Here is a 23354-nt window from a genome sequence, read left to right as displayed (position 1 = left end):
GAGTCTTGCTAATGCCAAGGTCCACGAGTTCAACCTCATCAGATTTGGTGAGCTCAAGCTCGCCAAGGCCGGCGAGGCATTGGCTCGTTCAAATGGTGATCTTGAGGCTCGCCAGTGCAATTGGTGAGGGCTTCTAGGCCCTTGCCCGGAGGGCAGTGGGGGTCGGACACTAGACTTTGTAGGGGAAAAACGTAAAAGAAAAAAATAAATAATAAATAATTTTTTTAAAAATAAAAATAATAAAAACTGCTCAAGAGGAACTAATAATCTTTATAAGTTCAATGGATTGTAAATAAGTTTAAAGACAAATTCATTTAACTTATAGTTTTTTAACAATCCAATTATGATTGGACTTATAAATAAACATACAAATCCATGTATAATTAGACTTACATACAATCCAAACTTATTAATAACTCATTTATTAAAACTTAACTAATCCATATCCATCTCGTTATAAATGAGTTCAACCAATTTTGATGGGAACTAAGCCTGGATATTAACGTCAGTCTTTGGACAATAATTACGTCATCAGTCACTTTGCCAGTTACTACATTAAACTGGAAGAAGGAAAAAAAAAAAAAAAAGAAAAAAGAAAGTTGTCTTTTCTTTTCATGGGGAATCTGAAAAAGTTGTCCCAGAGCACGGACGAGCTTTTAAAAGTTGGTGAGCTTTTCGGAGTGGCACGGTGCGTCATCCGAATGATCCAAAAATCACTGTCCACAAGTAACTTTTTTCTCGACCATTCTCTGTTTTTCTTAAAACTCACGGACCGGTCCAAGTAAGCAATGGTCGAAAATTCAAAGTAAATTATATATTTATGGTAAAAAAATATATATGCATAGACATTTCAAGGGGGTGGTGGACTCTTTCAATTATATTATAAACTCTTTTCTAGTGTTTAATAATGTTCTTGTATTTATTTTCTTTGGCAAAATTAACCCCCGAATCCTTAAGATTTCAATACATATAAGAATATGTTTACTTACATTGCCGTGTTTGTGCAAGCTGGACCCAAAATATTGAAGCGAAGTAGAAAATAAAAATAAAAATGAAGACAAACATACTGAGGAAGAGAGAGAGGGAGAGAGTAAAGAAAGAAAGGAGGATGGCCCATGCGACTATCCAACCACCGACGATGGTCATTAGCCCTCGCAAAGCTTTAGCCGAGAGTCTACAATTGTTGTTGTGCTTAGGCCAGTGTGGCCACTACCTATGCCGAGAGGGAGGGAGGGAGTAGGGCCATTGCTTCATGATTCAACCACCACGACTTGCTTGTAGTGGCAAGTCACATGGTCAATCAGAGATGAGGGCTTGATTGGTCAGAATCATGAGTCCACTCTCTCTCTCTCTCTCTCTCTCTCTAAATGGCAGTGGCCACCCTCATCAAGTAAGGTGAGGGTCGCCAAATGCTAGCTAAGTTCACTGAAATAACTTAGAAAGAGTACTAATTTCATTAAAAAAAAAAATCAACTCTACACTCACAACAATTCATAAATCCAGACAAAATAAATCAATGTCGCTTGAAATTTGAAAAGATAGGCTACTTCACTTACAAATTATAAAAGATATTAAGAAATTAATGGATCATGATATGTTTATGTATCGGTTTTAATAAAGTTAAACCAAACCATGAAGTGTGTTTTGGTTCAGTCCAATCTGATTGTTTAAACTTTTTTGACTTACCTTTTACAAGTAAAAACACAAAACTTTGAAGTTCACATAAAATGACACGAGAAGAATAAGAGAACAATTTATGGAAATTACAACATACGATCCAACTTAATTCGATGATGGGACACTGTCGATGAAAAGTAGCATGCTTACTATAAGCAACACATCTATTTGTATATATAGATAAATTCACACTTGACACATTTATCTAAATAATGACGATATCGACTCATATGACCATGTTCTATCGGGAGAATAAAATAATAATAATAATACAAAATCGTCACTCGAACATATGTCCTAATGGATTTCCATAGGCGTGCACGTTTGAATATAGGAGCTAGTTGCCCATCCCCTAAACAATGCACGCATGTAAATTGGAAGGCCTGAAAACTCACGCCTCAATTCGATTTCGTGTCATCAGGCAAGTCAAAAGTCCAGGCATTAACGGAAGACGTCATCCCGCGATTAAAGTGGAGAACTCCCGATGGGGACCGAAACGCGGCAGCGCACGTGAGCTTTTTACACGGCGAAGCGACAGGGCCGATGCCGCCTGTCGCCGGTCGCCGGACCGACCACGTTTTCGTGGGCCCCACGGGAATGGGGGGCCCCCCCCTCCCTTTCCAGGAAAAAAGCCAGAACGACTTTCGTGCGCAACGTGGAAAACGTCTCCAGGATAAGGTAACTAACCGGCCCATCTGTCCACTCCACGTGTTCACAGCGCATTGGCAGGAAAAAAAAAAGGAAAAGAAAAGACAAATTCAGATTTCGCAACAATTTTAAATTATTATTTCGATGAAAATATTGACTCGTAAAAAAGAGTCTCGACAAAAAATATAAAAATATCTTTACGTATCGCCTTCGTGTGAATTCGCGCCTTGAGTTTTGAAAAATTTCGCCGTTCCATTTCAAGTCGCACCTACCGTGCACTCCTATTGGAGAAAGAAAAAGGAGGAGGAAGAAGGAAAAAAATAAAAAATAAAAAATGGAAAATGGCAATCTCTAGTGGCCGGGGAAAGGTTGAAAAAGACTTCGATCTGAGTTGGGCCTTTGCTTTCGTTCCGAAAGGACGTTGGGATTGGGTCAGCCATGGCCCGAAGCTCGGCTGTCGCATTCGTACTCCATAATGGAGTCGAATCCCCCACGTGTTGGACACTGCCCGATCTCCGTGGCCCCGTAGGACTAAATTAACTTTTTTCCTTGTCCATGTATGTGGAAACTCAACTCCCACATTTCTCCCCAGAAAATCATGACGGATATCTCCATTCACACACTCCAGCATATGGTCATGCTTTATGGTAAGCACATAAAGGGGAGACCAAAGGAGAAACGTGGTGTATGATGATTCTCTATTCACTCCTGAACCTGGAAAGCTTACCCAGAATGGGTTGATAATTGACATATTCATAGAGGTTTTAAAATTCTTTAATTTGCCATCTTCATTGACGAAGATGAACGATTGACCATTGACACATCGCTTGATTTTTAGCGTAATGTGGAGAAGTAGGAATGAATGGAATTTTTAAGACTTGTATTAACTCCTTTGTCTTTGTCGAAAATTGATTTCACTTGGCATACTAATTTACCAACTAATTCGGTGTGCAATTAAGTAGAGATGAAAAAACAATTTCATCATCAATTTTATAAAACGATACTTGGGGTATCAATTGTTGACTTGGCTAGACATTATCAATAATAATGAGTCATTTGACCAATTTATTGCTCAGTTTAAAAAAGGCTAAGAATACATGCCTTTTTTCACTCTCCGAAAAGGAATTTACAAGTTTGGCCTTAATGAATTGAATTTTAATTTAAGGAAAAGATTTGAAGGCCGAGACTTTGTTGTCCTATTTCAATTGACAAGGAGAGTGTCAAAGTATTAGCAATTGCACAAAGATAGAAATAAAGGGTCATATGAAGACTTTATACTAAACATGGCTTCAAGGAAAAGACATGAGTTAGATGATGAATTTGACCCATATGAAATTTGGGCAAAAATCAAATTTGCAAATAATAAGGGGGCATATAATTTTTATTTTTATTTATTTTTTTAATTAAGGGGACATATACCGACCCCCAAAAAAAAACTAAGGGGGCATATAATTCAAAAGAATAAGGGGGTTTGTGTTGACGAAAAAAAAAAGTCCAAGTGTTTAGTCAACATTTTCGGATACAGCCGATGAAGAGGCAACTGTTAAGGAAGTGGAAGGGACATACCTATGAAATAGTGGATTTAACAATTTCAAATGCAACCATAAAAAGGATAACCATCAAGGTAGTGAAATCGATAACTATTCGAATAGTGTAATTGACAATTATTTTGAGTAGTTAAGGCAATAGTCGTTGAGAAGTAGAATCAATGATCATTAAGTAGTGACGTTGATAATCATGGTTGTAGACATGATTATTTATTCCTTTATCTTTATTCTGCTACAATTTAGACACGCTTATTTCTTATTTCTATACCTTTAAATTCATTATTTATTTTCACCTCCAAAATAAACAAGAAACTCCTCATATCCTTTATCAAGGGACTGTTCAACATATCCTTTATCGAATTCCACATTGATCCACATTTTAAAAAGGTCTTCGTTGGCAACTTATCCGCGTAAGAGGGTCAGCTTGAATCTTCTTGGCGCCCCCTCATTTTGCATTGGCTAGATTGCGTCTTATAAAAAGCTCAGACTAGTTTGCCATGTTGATAATGATTTGTGGATTGTCAGCCTGAGGACCCGCCCCATGGTCTCCTCTCCAGGTCACATCTTTCAGGGTCGTACATGAACAGTGGGCCGCATGTCCTACATGCATGATGGAAAGCAAAATACGGCAACTATTTATTTCTCAGGGAGAAAAAAATAACTTGGCCGACAGATTAGAGAATTTAATGAAATTCAATAGAGTAAACTCAAGAAGAAATTGATTTTACAGTCTAGGGAATAAAATAAATACACAAAAGTGGTTTTAATGGCTTTATATGAATATGATAGGAGATATGCAACTTTTCGTTCCAGACTAAGCTTGCAATTTCATTAGGCAAGGTATGGTATTTCTCCTTTTGGATCGGGAAAAAACATATCACATAACGCAATTACTTGATACTATTAATTGATCAAATGTTTCTTGCAAACTGCATGTATTGCACGTTGAACAACGAGCATATCCTTAAAATAAGAACTCCCAATTGAATTGGCGATGCCTCGGTGTGAGGTATGAGTTGTCAATATCTCATACGTATGATCTCAATGATTGAGCTCCTTTTGTGGGGGATGCCAGTAGATAATGAATGCTATTGCCAGAAAAATATCTTGTAGGGGTGAAGTGATTGTTGGTTGGAGATTTTCGTGGCCAACATGCTTGGCGAGACAGGCCAGTTTGTTCCGCTGAAGATATTTTCTTAAAATCAAGAACTTAAAATAATTAATTAAAAAACATTTTTATTATTGACGATAGTTTATATTTAAATTTTTTAGTGGATAATGAAAATAATTTTCATTCATTCAGTTTTATAGATGATAGAAGTAATCGTTATTTCAATGAAACAAATGAAGTCTAGATGGGCCTACATGATTAGTGGAATCATTCTGACAAGTAACACTGAGGGTCTATTTGTTTCGCAGAAAATGTGGCATTTTCAGAAAGCTATTTTCCGAGGAAAAATGTAATCATTTTCTAGTATTCGGGCGAAAACTGAAAATGAAGTGAAAAATATTTTCTATTATTCAATAAGAAAAATCTTTTTTCCCCATACACTCTTTTTCATTTGTTTTATTTTTTAAATTGGATTTTTAATTATTTTTTTAAAATCGATTATTAAATTACTCTCTCTTTTACCTTTTCTTTGTTTTCCCCTTCTTCTTCTTGGCCAGTCATTAGCCACAGCCACGGTCGATGACGTGGTCAACGACCGACCACAAGTGTCGCTTACTGGAGAGCTCAGGCTCGCTGATCATGCTCACTAGTGAGCTCGAGGCTCTTCGATTTGGTGAGCGGTGACGCCGGTGAGCTCGAAGCTTGCCAATCTGGCTAGGCCTGAGGCCAACGAGGCTCGCTGACGAGCTCAAGGCTCACCTATTGTCGATCGCTAACTGGCCAATAAAGAAGAAGCGGAAATAAAGGAAAGAAAAAGAAAATAAAAAATAATTCGAATTTAAATAAATAAATTATATATATATATATATATTTAAAAAGAAGAAGAAGAAGAAGGAAGAAGGAAGAAGGAAGAGGAGGAAGTGAGGGCTTATAGGTGTGTCGGATAGGAGAAATCAAGTGAGGAAAATGTTTTTCACTTTTTAAAAGTGGAAAACATTTTCCCCTAATCTAGAAATTTTTTTTCCTTCATGAAATTTTTTTTCCTAAGCAATTTTTTTTCCGTGAAACGAATACCCGAAAATTCGAAAAATATTTTCCTGAAGTTATTTTTCATGTAATAAACGGAGCCTAAATCAATATAATTAGCAAAGTGATTACTGATTAGTGATGGTTTTGTGTACGCGCATTTGCCACTAATCTAATTTCTCACACTATCAAAGCTAGAGACAGTCTCGTACTTGGGCCAATCCCTTCTTACATGATCCAGCTCCAGTCTGTTGGGCCCAAAACGGGCTTTTGCCTTTGATGGACCTCGATGGGCCTCTCTTCTTTCTCATACTTGGGCCAATCCCTTGTTACACGATCCAACTCCAATCTGTTGGGCCCAAAACGGGCTTTTGCCTTTGATGGGCCTCAATGGGCCTCTCTTCTTCCGAACATCTCCCCACTCAATCCTTCTCCCCCAATTTCATCCCTACATCTACGTGCATGGAAGCACGTAGGCTTCGACGCTCCTTGAGACACGGTACACGACCGAGCGCGCTCGCGACACACGTCGTGCACGCATCGCCCGCATCCGATGAATTCGCAGACCTCCATGTCTTTTAATGTCCGATTGCCGTTGCGCGAACGTTGCTGTCGTGAAGAAGATCGTATCAAACCGAAGAGAAGAGAAGATGTCACAGGTGCAACCGAGACGGGATGAAGCGGGAGCTTGCAGGCCACAAGAAGGTGGTGCCATCAGCGACAACCCTGCAATCCTCAAGCAGGTGATTGCAGCTCGCTAGTGTTTTTGGCACGATCGTTTCCGTAGATAAGTTCATTCTAGACGACATCGGGAGGATGTCTGATCAATATTTCAATACAAGAAATTGCGGCGCTTGATTTTCGACTACTCTATAAATACATGTATCTACCAATATGGCATGCTAGCGATGTACCATGTGATAGACAAAATACCATTTCGGATAAGGCATGGACAATGGTTCTCCTCTCTAGAGGTCACTTTTTGGAATGCGCCTGAAGTACGTTGGACCTCGTTCATCTTAGAGCATACGTATGAATCATCAATTGTGTAGGTGTAAAGGGAGTCCATCTATATCTTAGCATATTTTAAGAAGTTCGGTTGTCCACGAGTTAGGTGGTGACAATTCAAGCTAGAACAACATTGTCAGAGGAAGGATAGATCCAAGAGACAATTGATAATCTCAATTGAAGATAGATAATTCACAACATGATCGATTATATCGCATGCATGTTTTTAGATATATACTTATATTGTCGTGTGCGAGTCAAATTGGTAGATACTCAAAAATTCCTAACTAAGAACAATCACATTTCTTTCTTCTCCCTCGGCAAATAATCTTCCCACTATCATTCCTCCTTTTTGCTCTTCACAGATCTTATTCCATGTTATTCTTTTTCTCTCGCAGGCAGCTGGTAAATGTAACCACGACAAGCTATGCGACATCGCGACCGAAGAGATGCAGCTCCGCGACGACTTGAAGGACAACCTGGCGTCGCTCTCCGTCGCGGCAGCTGAAGAAAACAAATGCAAACGTAGTTGACTCCAACCTGTCATATGATCGGGACCACCAGACACGCCATTACGCATATGTTTACCGTGCGATTGATTTAGTCTAAGTCTACTGCGTTGTCTTTTCTAAGGTCTATGAAGACCTCCAATGCGCTCTCTTCAACGTTGTAATTCCACATTTCACACTATCTTTGTACTTCGTACTCGGCCCGCGACAAACAACACAAGGCAATTGCCATGTTTCGATCGTGGGATTGACTGAAGAAACATCATAATAATAATGCAGAGAGACGCGCAACTGCATGATGCATTGTCTCGCCAACTGGTTACAGCACTGAACAAAAAATCTAAGATCAGGTCATCAGATCACAACACTGAACAGAACCCTGGATTAAGGAGTGCAAAACAGGATCAGCAGATCCCGTTGAGAAGAGGGGAAAGTGAACTTTTCTCCTGCCCCCTAAGATTTCACATCGGCATGGGGGTTGATGTGAAGTGGGGTAAGTGGGCATTTAAGAGGGGGGGGTGCATAAGTTGGTGCTGCGCTGGATGGTGCGATGCTGATGGGGCATCAATCTTCTCAAGATGAAGTCCCCAGCTTGTGGACATGAAACATGGGCAATTAGATCGGTACAAGAGCGCGGGGGGGTCCCCAGAAAATTTCGGGACATCTCTCCCTTTCGAGCTTTGCAACGTCAGAAAGGAAAAAGATGGGGGGCAAGGGGGATATGTGGGAACAAGCCGGAGCAATCTGAGCCACACTATCTTCTAAGTGGCTCTAGTTGAATATATTATCCCTTTGCATCCATACAAAATAAGCCCCCTCCCCCCTCCCCTCAAAACCCTCCCTAAAGATATAGGTGGACCATGTCAAATGTCGTATTATTGTATTTGCGCGAGTGGCTTGATCTATTTAAGCTAGGGTTTAACATTTTTCCCTGCGAAAAGTGATCAGTATACGTCAAGTCGTGTTAGTTTCGATTTGACGAGGTTCGAGTCTTTCTCGACACTTTCTAGGTGCTGACAGTTCGTGTTGGCTTGCTATATTCTGATCTCGCAATCGAATTGAGTTACATCATCTGCATTTCTATTAATTATGCTATGGAATTTATGTATCTTAAATTCATACAGTTTTCATTTGGTCCAATGATCATATTCAAACATGTCGATTCGTGTTGGAACTTGCTAGCCCTGTATTTGTCCCATATGTTTATATTTAAAGGACAATCTTTTATATATATAGAATCAGTTGATACTTTCCTAATATTAGCCGACTTTCGCGTCATAACGCTGATATAGTTTCACCTAGTTTTACTCCATAAACTCTCTCTCTCTCTCTCTCTCTCTTCAACCTGCAACTTGGTGACGAGAAGATAGAGCCGGGATCTTTTGCAACTCGGTGAAGAGAGAGAGAACAGACACATTAAAGTGGGAGATAGGACTATGATGCTTACTGAGAATATTACAGTTGAGATGATGGTGATGAGGAAGATGAAGGCATTTTTGCACCGCTCCCACTTGTGCAAGAAAAGCTGCATAGCAAAAGATCTTCCTGTGACCACACAGTGGATGTCCTGGCTTGGAATATGTCGTGTGTGTGTGGCACGAGAGCCGCGTCCTAGACTTTTCAAATTTCGAGAGAAATAATTTTGGCTCGTCATGTCAGCGATGTAATGGACCCGTGAGATGGCTTCTTGCGCTTTACACCGATCGTAGGATTGGTATTGAACAAAACGTTTTGCCTCCTAAATGACCGGAACGATGACCCTTCGAAGATGTGTAGGGCAACGATGTTCATGCCGTCGTAGGGTCCAGTCAGTACTACATGATCGGTGCATAAATGCTGAAAATGACTTCCACAACGCAACGAGAAGACTTATAGGACATCGCGTCAATCCCGCAATTGTGCCAAAGTCTATGTAGGTTGAGACGGACTAACATTTAAAAGCTTCAACATTTGCGTGGCGATGTCGGTGAGGTTTTTAGCTCGCGAATTGACTCGATCTCACGTTTTTACTTCCTATTTGATGCTACTTTACTGAAATATAAGATAAGAAAAGATGTCTCGATTGCTTTTCCCAGCCTCCATGTGACCAAAACTGAAGTCTAACGTCTCGTGTTCGTCATGTAAAAATGTCATCGAATAGTATGACAAGTGCTGCTTTGCTCTTAAAGATTCATTAGTTGATATACGCAAAACTAGCATAACTTACACACAGAATGAGCATTAGCACACCCTAGTGAAGTACTCATCAGCCCTTCCCCACCAATCCCGACTGAAGAATTCGACGAGACTTGAGAGAACCACCGCCATTTCCGTGAAAGTTAGCATCAGTGGAACCATGAACAGTATCAATGAGCATCTTGTCTTTGCTTTAGTGCTGGAAAGTGGTTGGAAGAGAGGAAGTTGCTTTCGCTCAGTGTTTGATGGAATATGGAGGAGATAAGGAGCAACAAAGCTCGCTCCTGCGTAGGCATTGACAACCTAGGATGCGAGGGGTGTGAAGCACTGATAGACCGAATCATGGGTCCTTTTACTTCATGTAGCAGGGACATGTTTCTGCTATTGGAAGTAAGAATAAGCAGCCATTAACATGGGATTGCGAACTGCAAGAGCTTCAGGATGTTGGAAAGCAGTTTCTATTTGCATGGAGGAACTCGGTCGATGGTGAAAGATTGCTCAATCTTGCACAGAATTTTCGGGAAAGGTACCTAGAAGAAAGGAATACGCTAGGATGACTGCTAACTTCGATTAGATGCCAACGAATAAACCGGGATGGGTAAATTAAAACCTCGAATTCTTCAGTGTATTTTGTGGAGCGAATAGTTGATAAGAAAATACGGACCATTTCCTGACGCATGATTGAAGAATTTATTAATAGGACTGAAAGAACAGAAAGTCTAAAGAAACAAAATATGTGTAGTTGTGCTCCCACTATCAACCCTCTCCCATTACAAGTCTCACCTCCATCAATACCATAATTCTGCGCTTCTAATGGTGTTAGCTCCAGTTCTTCCACTTCTAAAATGCACTGTACAGAAATTTACAATCGTGCTTGGTAAGAATAGTAAAATGACCATGTAACTCTTGCAAATCGCGACCAAAAAATCTCAAGGACCAAGAAGGTGGTCATCTTATCAGGCTGACTGCGGCAGATTCAACAGCAGTAACGGAGCCAGCTTCATCCATATTCACTAGCCCTCATAGTAGTTGTAGTAAACTCATCAAGGAGATGGGTACAAAAATCACCAATTAGCCAGGATACGGATCAAGCAGCAGCCATTCAATGTCTTCCCCCTGAAGGGTATGACCTCTTACCATCTGATATTAGCGGGAATGCAGGTTTCCAAAGAGCATGGCCGCTTGTTAACCTGCCATTATTTTAACAAGACATGATTAGAATCTACCCATGCATCTTCTGCGGCATTTCTTATAGGATTTTTGCAGAGTACACATGATGTCCCAACTCCTAAACTGTTATGAAGAAATAACCTGGGGATTTCCCAGTTCATTATATATCTGGGAGGACGAATGACAAAGTGACTAACCCATTTTGCCACTTAAAGCATCATTTGTAGCTCCTCCACTATATTGCCCACTGATACTGCCGGGCAGTGGATTTGTTTGAATCTGCTGTACAGTCTGAGGGCCGAACTTGAACATATTCATGGGCTGCAAGAAAAGTTTGATAGATGATCAAGGGACCATAATCAGCCCCAAAGCGCCACAACATTTTTCGATGGCATGAGGACTTTCAAACCTGTGATGTGGCTTGCATGTGGTGCATGCCCATGTAACGCGCGAATTGCTCGGGAAATGAGGGACTTTGCATCTGATTCTGAAAATTCATGGGATTCAGGACTGGAGTGTGGCAAATTGCTGACTGATTTGGGTTTGGAGCCATTGGGATTGATTGATCAACTACCGGGACTTGAGGCAAATGCAAATTGTTGGATACAGTGGGCATAGGCGGCGGGCACATCGTCATACCCATCGAGGACATATAATGCTGTACTCCAGGAAACATCATCGGAGCCATCCCACCTCCCATCCACATTACCTAAAACACCAAGAACCCAAGGGTTTTTAGATTTCCGAGTTTTATGGTTAAAATTTAACTTTGAGCACAATGAATATGAGGCCAACTCCTTAATTCTCCAAACAGCAAGTGCTTTTTTCTAAAAGCTGCCATAGAAGGAAGAAGATTCCACTCGACAATGATGGGGAACACATATGACCTCCCTCATGTTGAGCTGGACTGCTTATCTGAAATGTTCTGTTCCATGGCTCCAGAAAGTACCACATACCTGTAGCTGCAGCTGAAGAGACTTCAGGTATTCAATTGCTTCATCAAGCATTGATGCTTTGTCCGTCTGCCAAAACAAATCAACTCACTTATTAGCATCTCCAGAACAGTTTTTGCCGCTACCTTTTCTTATAATACGGAATTAGCCATTTTTGTACCTAGAGATACTTTTGCGGGCTGATTTATCATCACTTAGCTGATTACTCATGGAAATTATGTGTCTAATTATGGCACGCATAAGACTATCAATCCAGGCACTAATTGAAAGAGCAACAAAGAAAATGGAATTTAAAATCCAATAGAAGCAATGATTTACAGATTCCGAGAGAATCAAGAAATTATCAAATGGTGTGGATAGAACAAAGGAAGACCTTGTTACAGTGAGGTATAAGCTCTTGCAATGCCTTCATCTTCTTATTGATCCTATCCCTCCTCCTCTGCATTAACGGCCCAACAGTTATGTCCAATAAAAATGCAGAGTAATTTGGTTTAACACGACAAGTAATTTTCATGGGGTTGCGTCCACACCCTTTCAGAGAGGTTATGCACTTCGGCAGCACGGCTCCTGCGGGTTGATCCCGACCTCGTTGCTGGCTTCTTTCCACAGCAGCTTCTGGCTCAGCAGCCTGAATAATTCCGATGTTAGGATCAACAAAATGAAATTTGATCGATAAAGAAGAAAGGTTGATCATTACTTCGCTTTGGCACTCAGATTCCTCATTATCTCTGCCCTTCCTCTTGTGGCTACTCGCACCAGCGGATTCCTTGAGGGTTCCACCGAAACTACTATCGGATCCACCAGAAGATGAGGTAACAGTTGGCTCAAGTGTCTCTGTTTTCCTCCCCTCACTCTGAGAAACTACGTTTTTATGGACATCTTCCTTAAAAGTCCCGGCAGAAAAGCCGGCTGTGCCGGCCGCATTGCTCGATGCCCTACTAAAATCTGGGTCATTTACGATTTGGTTGCTTCCACAGTGGCTAGACCCAACTGTCATAACTGAACACTCTCGAGCATCACCTCCAAAGTGAAGACTAGAAGGTCTCGGATCACCCTTGACGGGAGATGCGAATTGAGAAAAGTTCACAACCTTTCCCAAGTTTCCAGTGACATTGTTTTGTTGAGCGGATTTGGCAAACTGAGCTCGTGGAGGCGGCATTTGGTTCCCAGAAATTTCAGGGACAAGTGCACGCTTAACGGTGGATTGCTGGTTACTCGTATTATGGGCATCATTAAAACTGGCTGATTTCACGATCTTCTCTGCTTCGACTTGCCTGACTGCCTTATCGATCTCCATCGGATGAGGCACGGGTAATTCGTCAAAGAAGTTCGAACAGAATTCCCTTTCGAAAGAATCTTCAACAGGATAATGGATCCATGAGACCGTCTCGTCATCCTGAATCAAATTGCTAGAATTCCCATAAGACCCACTGCCTTTCATAATCGGCTGATCCTGTTTCGGCAATTGACTGCTCTCATGCTGGTTTGAGCTTGGCTTTCGATGGTTTTGACTGTGCATGACAACCTGGCCATTCTGCCATAGTAGCTCCACCAACTCCTGGTCAGACCTGACCAATTCATCAACGGAAGGATAAAAATGAATCAATCCAAACTGACATAGAAATAGAGAGAGTGTCCTTTGAGAGAGAGACAGACAGAGAGAGACAGAGAGTACCCAATGTTTTTCTTCTGATTGGTTAAAGGGAGATCATACTCAAAGTTCCAATCAGGAAGGCAAGGATTCATGGCTGCGCACCGGACAAAAAGTTTCTGCACAGAAACACAAAAAAGGAGCTTTAACCAAAACGCAGCAAAGCAGTTAATTTATAGAATATGCCGTTTAGGGACCTTATTTAATTTAATTTACTGATACTTAATTGGTTGACTTGGACAGGAAACCGAAACAGCAAAAAAAGATCACCGCCATTTTTGGAAGCACAGCAATCAACGCATGAGAAAAGCAGGATGGGAACAATAACTTAATCGGCAACCCACTTAACTGAACTTTAAGGCAGAGATATTATTCTTAATTCGGCAACAGTCCCTTTTACTTAATTGTTCATTTGACAACGAAAGACAAAAATAATCAAACACCCACAATCTACCCATCTCTTTGAACAGAGAAAAGAACCATTAAAGAAACAAAATTTCTAGCGAGAGAGAGAAAGAGCCGTGGAACACAGGAGCTGAAGCTATCGAACGCACTGTGCTGCAATTAAGAAATTAATTAAATAATTCCAAATGATATGATCCATAACAAGACGTGAGACACCCATTAACCAGTGGAAAGCTTCAAACCAGATAAAAACAGAGAGATATTCGAGGGAACAGACTAGACTTCAGAAAGGAGGAGTTTTGTCAAACACCCAAAATGGAAAACTGTGAAACGAAATCAAACGAACCTGACCAGAGCCAACCTTTGACTTGTTCCCAACAGGGTAATAAGAAGGAACAATCTAAGAGACTTGCAAGTTCCAATACCCTCTCTCTCTCTCTCTCTCTCTCTCTTTCTGAGAGACACAAAGAATAGCAGTTGTGAAATGATTAAGTAATGAGAAAAATGGAAGAAGACCGAAGACCGGAGCCTTTTAACTCCAGTTAGAAAGAAAAGGACAGCACACAGAGAGTCAAGAGGGAAGGAGGGTTAGAATTATGCAATAAATTGAGTAGTGTAACGCACGATGACCTCCCCCACACGGCGTGTAATTTTGTCACCCCCAATACCCAAAAATGGGGGAAAAAAAACTGTGCACAAGGGACCACAGTGGTTTTAGTAATTCTTTTTCTTCTTTTGGTTTTTCCTTCGGTTGTTTTTGGGAGGCTGATTTGGCTTGGGAAATCTACGACTTCTCACCCATTGGAGGTGCAATCTGAAGATGCACAAGGGTGGTGCCACGTGGGCAGTTGCCTTTGTTAGTTTATTGGTATTGATAAGGGAAAGAATTGTCAGAAGCAAAAGATTTCTGAAAAAGCTCTTTGTTTTTTTTAACTTGTTTTTGATAAAAAAAAAAAAAAAATTCTGAGAAGCTTGCGACAACTCAATCATGGTAATGCAGAAAAACTTGGCCCAGATCTGGGGAGACAGTTTATCTGGATAAGCAACATGTTGGGCAAATGGCGGTGGTAATTGCAGAGTCAAAAAAATGAATTCCTGGTGCTTACACGCACGAGCAATGCATATCAAGATGGATTTTTTTTTGTTTTTCCTTTTATAGTACCTTATTTTAAGGTTTTCAGAGCCAGGCCTCATGGTGTGTACGCGCGTAAGGAGACATCTGGTGGCAACGTTCGTTTGTTCTTATCAGGAAGACGATAAGGGTGGCTGAGCAGCAAATGGGGGAACAAGTAGGGGGGGGGGGGAAGGATGATGAGGATTTCATTCTCTTTTGGGCCAGAGCAGATTAGTTGTATAGCATCAAAGCGACTTGGCATAAAGCTCAGGTCTTGATATTCCTTGGAAAAGAAAGGGATCGGCGACTGAAAAACGAAGAGGAAAGCGTTGTGAAAGTGAAGAGAAGCTGAGAAGATTTTGATCATCAAGATTCCTAGATAGGCTTGACATGCGTACGAGTTTTTTTTTATATAGAAAGCAAGATTATTGTTCATTAATGATGTTGTAAGGACACGAAATCCGCCAGATATTACGGGAAAGTGTCGTAATCGGATGTATTTGTTGTGCTATTTATAGTCGAATTCGTTACATTGGAATCTTACTTACCTCTGCTGGGCCTATCTACGGTCTACAAGGCATCCAAGCTACAGGGTATTTGCATAACTTTCTGGTCCCCTCCAAGATCAAAGGAGATTCTATTATTTCCTGTATAATAATGCAACAAAACAGCACGAATTATGGAGTCTTTGAGCAAAATATTTCCGGGTGTGGTCCATGAATCAGGGAAGTGGACGGCCTCAGGAAGGAAGAGATTCATGAACTTGATCGTTTCTAGAACTTGAGTGGGAGGAAAACACATGAAAAACAAATGATTTGGACCACATGGTCCATTTTTCACATGAAAGTAGGGGATCACACTGCTTTGCCCAGAGATGCCACTGCTTTTAGATTGGGGGATGCATTTCTGAGCTATAAAAGTTTTATTTTTCTTGAGGAGTTGTTGTGGGTAAGAGGTCATTAAATATCCCAATCATCTTGCGCCAGAAGAGAATAATCAATCGGCAAGATCATTGTATCCACCCATTTCGCGGCCTTATTATGATATTTCATTCCGCCGTCGATGTCGCGTCATATCGCCGAGCCAATGCCGCCCTTAAGTCCGTCCCCCTCTTATATGTTTCCAGTGAAAAACATTTTATCAACACCATAAACTCGGAGATCCTAGAGAATTTACTTCGTCTTAACCTAGTCTCGAGGGTTTACGCCGGGTTGAAACCCGTCACAGCTCGATCGATTCCTGGGAATCACTATCTGGGCATCTTTGATTGGAGCATTGCCTTTTATATCGTGCTGAAGACCTTTCTTAGAGAAGCTCTAAGCTCTCATATGGCCAAGAAGGTGGAAGAAGAAGCAAAAAGCATATGAGAGCAAAGGGAAACAAAAAGGAATAAAAAAGAAGAGATGCTCAGATTCAGACGCATCTGATTAATGTGGATAAGGAAGGAAAAGAGGATGGCCCCATAAGATTGCCAGAACCAAGTGGGTCTGTCTCCACCTTGTTTATCACAGTTCGTTGTCAAGGAATTTGACTTTGTGTCCCAAGAAAGCTGGACCCAACAATTTAAGAACCAAATTAACTCGACAAGAACATATAAATCCAGTGATTCGCTTAATCGCACAGTGATTGAATCACGTGATAAGTAGACACGATCGCAGATTTCACGGAGTTGTTTGGTAATGAGCGACGATAGTAGATGATTTAGGGAAATGGAAGAACACTGGTATGGTCATTAAGATCCCTTAATCTCCTTTCAGATCACCTTATTCGAGATTTGCAACTTTAAAAAGACGGAAACTTGATCCTCATGACGGTTCAAGACAGAAGTTCTTTTGTCTGTACACACAACACTGATTAAGAAGACCTATGTACTCGTTTAGGGATCCATAGACTTCAATATCAACCGCGACAGGAACAATACAAGATGTCTCACTGATCATTCCACATCTCATGTGCAATGACAAGTTTCCAATGAGAACGTATGACAAAAAGTCTAACCACTTTTAATTCATATTCTCATTCCTAGTCAGAGAATTTTGTCTCTTCATAACTCCCCCTCATGGTATGAAACACGAGTTCCTACCAATGGTTGACTATTCATAGCCATGGCCATGCTCTCTAGACTAGGGATGAGCATGATTTTAGGGTGGAATCTGAAACATGGTAATCGGACCAATGAGAATTTATCCGGTTTCATATTTCAAGATATGCAAAGTAGGTTGTAAATTCCAAAAATTGAGAAACTCTAGAACTTAGAACCTTATAACCTAAAATCTGAAATAAATTTTTATATTTTTCTTAGTTTGTTTTCAAATGATCATGCAAGATTTCATGACGTTTGATGATAATTGTATAATCTAAAACCACTAGTCAAAGTCTCCATTTTATGACTAAGACTTTTATTTTATTAATGTTTCATATTTTTCGTATTTCTAAGTACAAATTATGATCAGTGAATTATAACAGTAAGTGATGATTATTAAAGGTGATAATTCACTACAATTGTTCAATTAATAATAAAAGTGAAACCTGAATAGCTAAATCGATTATGTAATCTGTAACGTTCTGTATTCTAAGGTTTGTAGAGTAGGTTTTAGGTTTAAGAAAAAAAGGAACCTGTTCCAACAAGCAAGTTCCAGATTAGAATTTATACGAAACCTGTAACTACTCACCCTTACTCCAGGTGATACTAACATCGGAATCATAAATTTTTATCTCCTCTTACAAAATAAATGATTCGAGGGCTACTATAGCTCGGCGAAAGTGGTAGGTTTTTTAGTAAGATAGCAACGCCATATCGATACCCTTTCAAGGGACTTTACATCGAAACGTTCGTGAACAGAGAATTTTCCAATGACTTCCCATGTCAAAAGATGGGATGAAAGAGACTGCCTCTTTGCTTCCTCAGGATCATAACGCCACTTCTGATTGCTGGGAACTTGCACTAAATGACTATACATGCATTTTGACATCAATTGGTAATGAAAAATCTGTAGTTACATAATGGTGGGGACGTACAGTAAATGACGCTGGCTTCACAAGTTCTCAACCGGGAAGCCTACAACGGGTCTTATGTCCGAGGCCAGTGATCGCAACTCATCGACCTCTTCACCGGTGAGTCTCCACCCAAGTGCACCCCCGAATTCACTTGCCTGTTCAGCATTTTTGGCTCCGGGAATGGGGACAACGTTACCCTGTGCTATGAGCCAATTCAGGACAACCTATCAAGACAGAAGGCACGTGTTAACTAGTCTTTTCCATCAGGAGCTCGTTATGAGACACGTACATGGAATGCCAAACGAAAAATGAAGTGGCCGTACACATGGCACGATGCAGGGTACCATGTATAGTTTGACAAGTGTCTTGGTGCAATTTGAGTACAAGAATAACCTAAGATGGCGCAGATGCACTGCAACTATATGCAAACTTCTTTGTAGGCGGCTCATCTTCTGCACTCTAATCGTGGCGATTGCTTTATTTGCAATACCTTTTTCGAAGAAAGGAGTATAGTTACCTGCGTTGGAGTTTTCTTGTAGCTGTCTCCTATTTCATTTATTCTGTTCAGCAAAGGTTGTAGCTGCAAGCATTGAGAAAAAATCTTCAAGAATGAATCTCGGGGATTGAGGGATGAAAGTGCTTCATAAATAGCGGATGGATTACCCTAATGAGAAAATCAGGGGTGTAGATCTGACCACGGGGGCCACTTGGGGGATTTTGTGGGGTATATTTTCCAGTAAGAGCACCTGCATAAGTTGAACCACCATGTGAATCTTCAAAGCCCATTCGAGAACAGAGAAAACTAGAGATGAATAATCAACAAACTACAGTACACTCCAATTATCTGTTTGACAATAATGAAATGGAAGGTTAATATATGAATCAAGGTTCCCAATCTTTTCAATTCCCAACTTGTCTCCCACTAATTGGGCCACGCAGTTTGCAAAGTGAAAGTATTATAAATTAGCTCACTCCTAAGCACTTCTCATTATCACTAAAAACCATAAATCTTTTTTCAAAGTAATAAACATTGCTCGCTTTACCAATAACATATTCAAGGTGGGCTGGTTCACTCTTTCTTTTCAAGTTCAAGGACAACCAAAGAACCTAATAAAGTACAGAATGTTAGTTTGGTGGTTTCCATTGTGTATCATGTCCGGATAATGATAAGTTATTAAGATGTTATGATGACTGGCAAAAAAATTCCAAATTATTAATTGCCAAAAGATTGCAAAAACTGGAGAGTCAGCTTCTCCGGGACTGCCAATGCGGAACAGATCCCTACACTACTGTAGTCCTTGACAATAGCTTCATGGACTTTCTCTAGTAGACAAAAGCGATCGGCACTTACCTTGAGCTATTGGTGAATACGCAATCAACGTGATCCCAAGTTCGTCACAGGTGGCCTTCACACCATTCTCCTCAGGTGATCTGTAGATGAGGCTGTAGTTCACTTGGTTTGAAGCCAGTGGTATCCCTCTCTGCTTAAGCTTCTCATAGGCATCACGGAGTCTCCTTTCTGGACATTAGTGAACATATCAGAATATGCTTATTTATGAAGTAATAGTATACAGAAGATTTTAACCTCATAATAAGATACCTTATCTCTTTAAAAATGGGAAAAAAGAGGGTAGCAAGTTGCCCATGAAACAGTATTATATGAGCATGCTCTAGAAACAAGGAATATACCATTGTAGTTGGAAACTCCCACTGCTTTCACAAGACCTTGCTCAACTGCATCTCCAAGACCATCAATGTACCCTGACAATAATTTTTCAGCAAAAATTGTCTTAGCTATCTCAAAGAGTGCCCAATAAGAGTGCCCAATGGAACAAAATGTGTTACACATGGACAACCTTCATTCCCCCATATTCCAGGCCTGAGAAACAGCAGATTGCTTTCATCAGTCACTTTTCTTGGTCTTTATAGCAGGATGAAAGTAGGCATATATTACACAAGGCCAAAAGGCACAAACCAGTGCAATTGGTATAGGTCCACTGAATCAAGTCCTAGGCGACAAAGAGAATCTTTGAGGGCAGTAATGACACTCTGACGGCCCAGTCTCCACGGCAAAGCTGCAAACTTCGTCGCAACAGCAACCTCAGTTTCTGGATCCTTTTCTTTCCTTTCCTTGATGAATCTTCAAGAATTCAAACAGCAACAATCATAATTTATGCCAGAATGACTAGATGAAAATCTACACGACTTAGAATATACTATACCTGCCCAGTAGAGTTTCTGAGTTTATAGCACCAAACGACATCTGCAAAAACAAGACTACAGTGATATTCTCTTGAATTACTGAATTTCCATAGATTTATCGAACAAACAAAGCAGTGTAGATTCACTTCTCACCCTCGACCCATAAACCTCAGCTGTATCAAACAGGGTTATTCCACTATCAATACTGCTCTCAAAAGCGCCCTTTGCAGCCTTCATCTTCCTATCTGCCATTAAATCACAAGATAAAGTTTTGACATGAATTGTCAAGGGATAATATGAAAACGAGAATGAAACTACAACATGATTGAGAAGAAGCAGGAAAGGAAACTCAGTAAGTGCACTCAGTGAAGCAGAGGACTTCCTATAAATGAGGAGCCGCTAACTTGCTACATTCTTACATTTGCAAGAAAAAAGGTTAACAATGACCACTTTATTCTTTGTTCACTTTCAGTTTCATCCTTCAAGAGAGACTATACAAAGTAGAACCTGACAGTACTAAAAGGTAATCCCCTGAAAAGATATCAGAGAGGTATGAGTCAAAGTTTAAGGCACGGTATGATGGCTGTGGGTTTCAGATTGTATTTCAGCAAAAGATGCAGTAATAGAAAGCCAAAAATAGGGTGGCTGAAATTTGGGCATTTCTGCAGTTCCAAAAAATCATAAAGCCCAATCATTGTAAATAGAGCTAGAAGTCTGTGGACAGGGTCCTCGGACCACGTACCTCAGGCATATGCACACTTTACAATTTACATAATTAGTGGCGTGATTAATTACATGGTCAGTGTGCTTGGAGATAGATGATTCAAGGATAGAGCAACGGAATGGTCTTGTTCAAACAAGCGTCAACACTTTACAGTGCGATAATAATTGCGATGACGGACCATGAATCTTCATTTTAGAACAGAAGCTAGAACTGAAGCAGCAAATAAATCACATCCACCAAATTAAACATTCATGTGGAGCTTCGCAACCAAATGAACTGCAATGAACGTACCGCTCTAAGACCCAACACCTTCAACCGACATTCTCAAAACTCACTTCTTTCAACAAAAGGCAAAGCCTCACTCGAGCAGCATTCAATAGCAACCCAGAACATCAGCAATATCGTATCAACTAAGGATGATACTGGCATACTGCCGTTTCATATTACTCACAACTTAATAACAATATCATACCAACTGTATCCCAAAAAAAGAAGAAGAAAAAAGGCTTCAAAAGAATGCTTTAAAAAGAAGAAAGAAAAAAAGAGCGGTCCACTAACTTCTCAACAAGTTGAATAGAATTTAGAGTTCTCAACGAGGCTTGTAATGTATCTTGACCAAAGAGTCACCGAGAATGGAATCGTTCGACATAGTTGAGCACCGATTATCAAGGAATTCATCAATATTAAGAAGAAAAAAAAAATACATATATAATCATGACCATGTACGGCGAGCTCAATTACCGTCCCATTCGAAGTTGTTCCAGTAGCTGGTGTCGCCCCAAGACCAGGCCCCGATCCCGAGCCTCGTCACCTTCAAATCGGAACCGCCCAGCTTCACCTTCTCCTCCACCACCTCCTCCGCCTTCAAGGTGGCGGAGTCCCCCGGCACGACGGCCCGCACCTTGCGACTCCTCGCGCGGCGGTCGGCGACGGCGAAGCACGCCGGCGCGGCGCTGCTCAGGTGCAGAGCCATGTCTCTCCCCCACTTTCAATCCACTCAACCTCCGCGACCGAGCGCGACCGAGCGCGAGAAAAGGCTCCTCCTTTTCCTCTTCCGGCGGCGAGCAGAGGCGAGGAAGCCAATGGGGTCTCGGGATTTCGACAGCCGAGCTCTGCCCGAGACGGAAAGATATGGAGAATGCAGAGAGAGAGAGAGAGAGAGAGAGAGAGAGAGAGACGAAACGGAGCAGAGTTCAGACAAGTGCTGTGAAGAAGAGAGGTGGGAGCGTACCGGGAACTATGGTCGGCCGAGAGGAGAGCTCGAAGCGTGGCTTTTGGCAATCCACGTCATAATCAATTCCCTCTTTGCTTGACTTACAAACTTCGAGATTATCTTTCAACGGTTGAGATTTATCGAGGTATCGAGAGGGTCGATACGATTCTTATTGACATTTCAACATTGCTTAGGAATTGGCTTAAGATCCCTCGCGAACTTTTGTGTTATTGCGTAATGGGCCCGTCGACTATCCTTGAATTTCCGTATCATTGTGCAATAGCTCGCGACTTTTGAAAAATACGAATTATCCTCTTAATTTTATTTTTTTTTTTTTATCTTTCATTGTAGTCGTGAGTCTTTCCATTTGTATAATTGCTATGTAATGCTTAAAAATAGTCTTATTCATTTCCCTTGGTCTAAATAATATCGAATTTTGGTCTTCGAATTAAGAAAATGGGAAAATGGTACAAATAATCTCTGAGATTTGGCTTGATATATAATAACATTTTTTAACTTTTGATTTGTTCAATATAACTCATAAACTTTTGATACATATTTAATTTTGTTCTTGGATTATGTAAAAATGTTTCATATTGTCCTTGAACTTAAATTGATGGGAGAACATCATTTGATGTTTTCATATATCTTAAAGACTAGATTAAACATTTATCAAAGATTTAGGAATTGCATTAAATAAATTAAAAGTTAAGGATGATATTGTATATTGAATAAGGATTTATGAATTATTTGTGTAATTATCTCTTGAGAAATTTATAATGAAAAAAATGTTAACAAAGTCAGGAAATGGAAATTGATTAGACATTATAAATAGTGCCCTATTATAGACGCGCTAGGATACTCTGGACACGGTTTTGACTTCAGCACATGAGGGGCTCCAAGCCCAAACTCCACGATTCACTAATCGAATTTAGGTTCTGTTTATTTTTAAAAAATAATTAATAATTTTTTTTTTAAACGACCGTCCCTAATATATATATTTGTGATTGCGTCAACTTGGGAAATGACTTAGACAGTTAGGTCATGATAAAAAATTTGGGGGAGGATCATTTGGGATACATTGACCAAATTGCCCCGACGAGGCCCCCATCATTTGAGCAAATAATTGCCCCAATAAATAACTCCTCCTCATAATATTTCTTTCGGCAAAGTGGGAAGTCTTTCTTGACTAGGAATTTAGGGAAGCCATTTCACTTTGCAAAC

At 40.5% G+C, this 23354-nt stretch overlaps 2 protein-coding genes across 3 annotated transcripts; both read right to left on the bottom strand.

The window, feature by feature from the left end:
• Positions 1–10367: 10367 nt before the first annotated feature.
• On the bottom strand, positions 10368–14452 carry LOC104442415 (transcription factor PIF4). The gene is made up of 9 exons (XM_039299171.1): positions 14227–14452; positions 13500–13594; positions 12522–13392; positions 12355–12444; positions 12198–12263; positions 11828–11893; positions 11281–11580; positions 11069–11192; positions 10368–10891 (listed from the first exon to the last, which is right to left on the bottom strand). Exons 2-9 carry the CDS (start codon positions 13568–13570, stop codon positions 10887–10889), a joined length of 1593 nt encoding a protein of 530 aa, XP_039155105.1. The 5' UTR covers positions 13571–13594; positions 14227–14452; the 3' UTR covers positions 10368–10886.
• Positions 14453–17748: 3296 nt separating this feature from the next.
• On the bottom strand, positions 17749–22279 carry LOC104442400 (uncharacterized oxidoreductase At1g06690, chloroplastic). Of its 2 annotated transcripts, XM_039306306.1 has the most exons (11): positions 22149–22279; positions 21659–22029; positions 20347–20438; positions 20214–20254; positions 19967–20131; positions 19848–19870; positions 19681–19752; positions 19343–19510; positions 18655–18737; positions 18509–18571; positions 17749–18215 (listed from the first exon to the last, which is right to left on the bottom strand). In XM_039306306.1, the coding sequence occupies exons 2-11, from the start codon at positions 21888–21890 to the stop codon at positions 18030–18032; spliced, it is 1125 nt and encodes a 374-aa protein (XP_039162240.1). In that variant the 5' UTR covers positions 21891–22029; positions 22149–22279; the 3' UTR covers positions 17749–18029. The 2 variants fall into 2 exon arrangements, with proteins under 2 accessions (XP_039162240.1, XP_010054140.1); XM_010055838.3 differs by having other exon boundaries at positions 21659–22204.
• Between the last annotated feature and the right edge of the window lie 1075 nt (positions 22280–23354).

This window comes from Eucalyptus grandis, chromosome 1, assembly GCF_016545825.1.
Source record: "Eucalyptus grandis isolate ANBG69807.140 chromosome 1, ASM1654582v1, whole genome shotgun sequence".
Taxonomy (NCBI): Eukaryota; Viridiplantae; Streptophyta; class Magnoliopsida; order Myrtales; family Myrtaceae; genus Eucalyptus; species Eucalyptus grandis.
Note: the sequence above shows the minus strand (reverse complement) of the source record. Positions and strands in the feature narration are given on the sequence as shown.

Coding starts and splice junctions, on each gene's coding strand:
- LOC104442400 (XM_039306306.1), bottom strand. CDS start 21,890: ATGGCTCTGCACCTGAGCAGCGCCGCGCCGGCGTGCTTCGCCGTCGCC. Junction 19,511..19,680: donor GGGAGTTTCCAACTACAATG/GTATATTCCTTG, acceptor ACTAATGTCCAG/AAAGGAGACTCCGTGATGCC. Junction 18,216..18,508: donor ACAAGAAAACTCCAACGCAG/GTAACTATACTC, acceptor CTGTCTTGATAG/GTTGTCCTGAATTGGCTCAT.
- LOC104442415 (XM_039299171.1), bottom strand. CDS start 13,570: ATGAATCCTTGCCTTCCTGATTGGAACTTTGAGTATGATCTCCCTTTA. Junction 13,393..13,499: donor AATCAGAAGAAAAACATTGG/GTACTCTCTGTC, acceptor TGAATTGGTCAG/GTCTGACCAGGAGTTGGTGG. Junction 11,894..12,197: donor TTATACCTCACTGTAACAAG/GTCTTCCTTTGT, acceptor TTGTTTTGGCAG/ACGGACAAAGCATCAATGCT.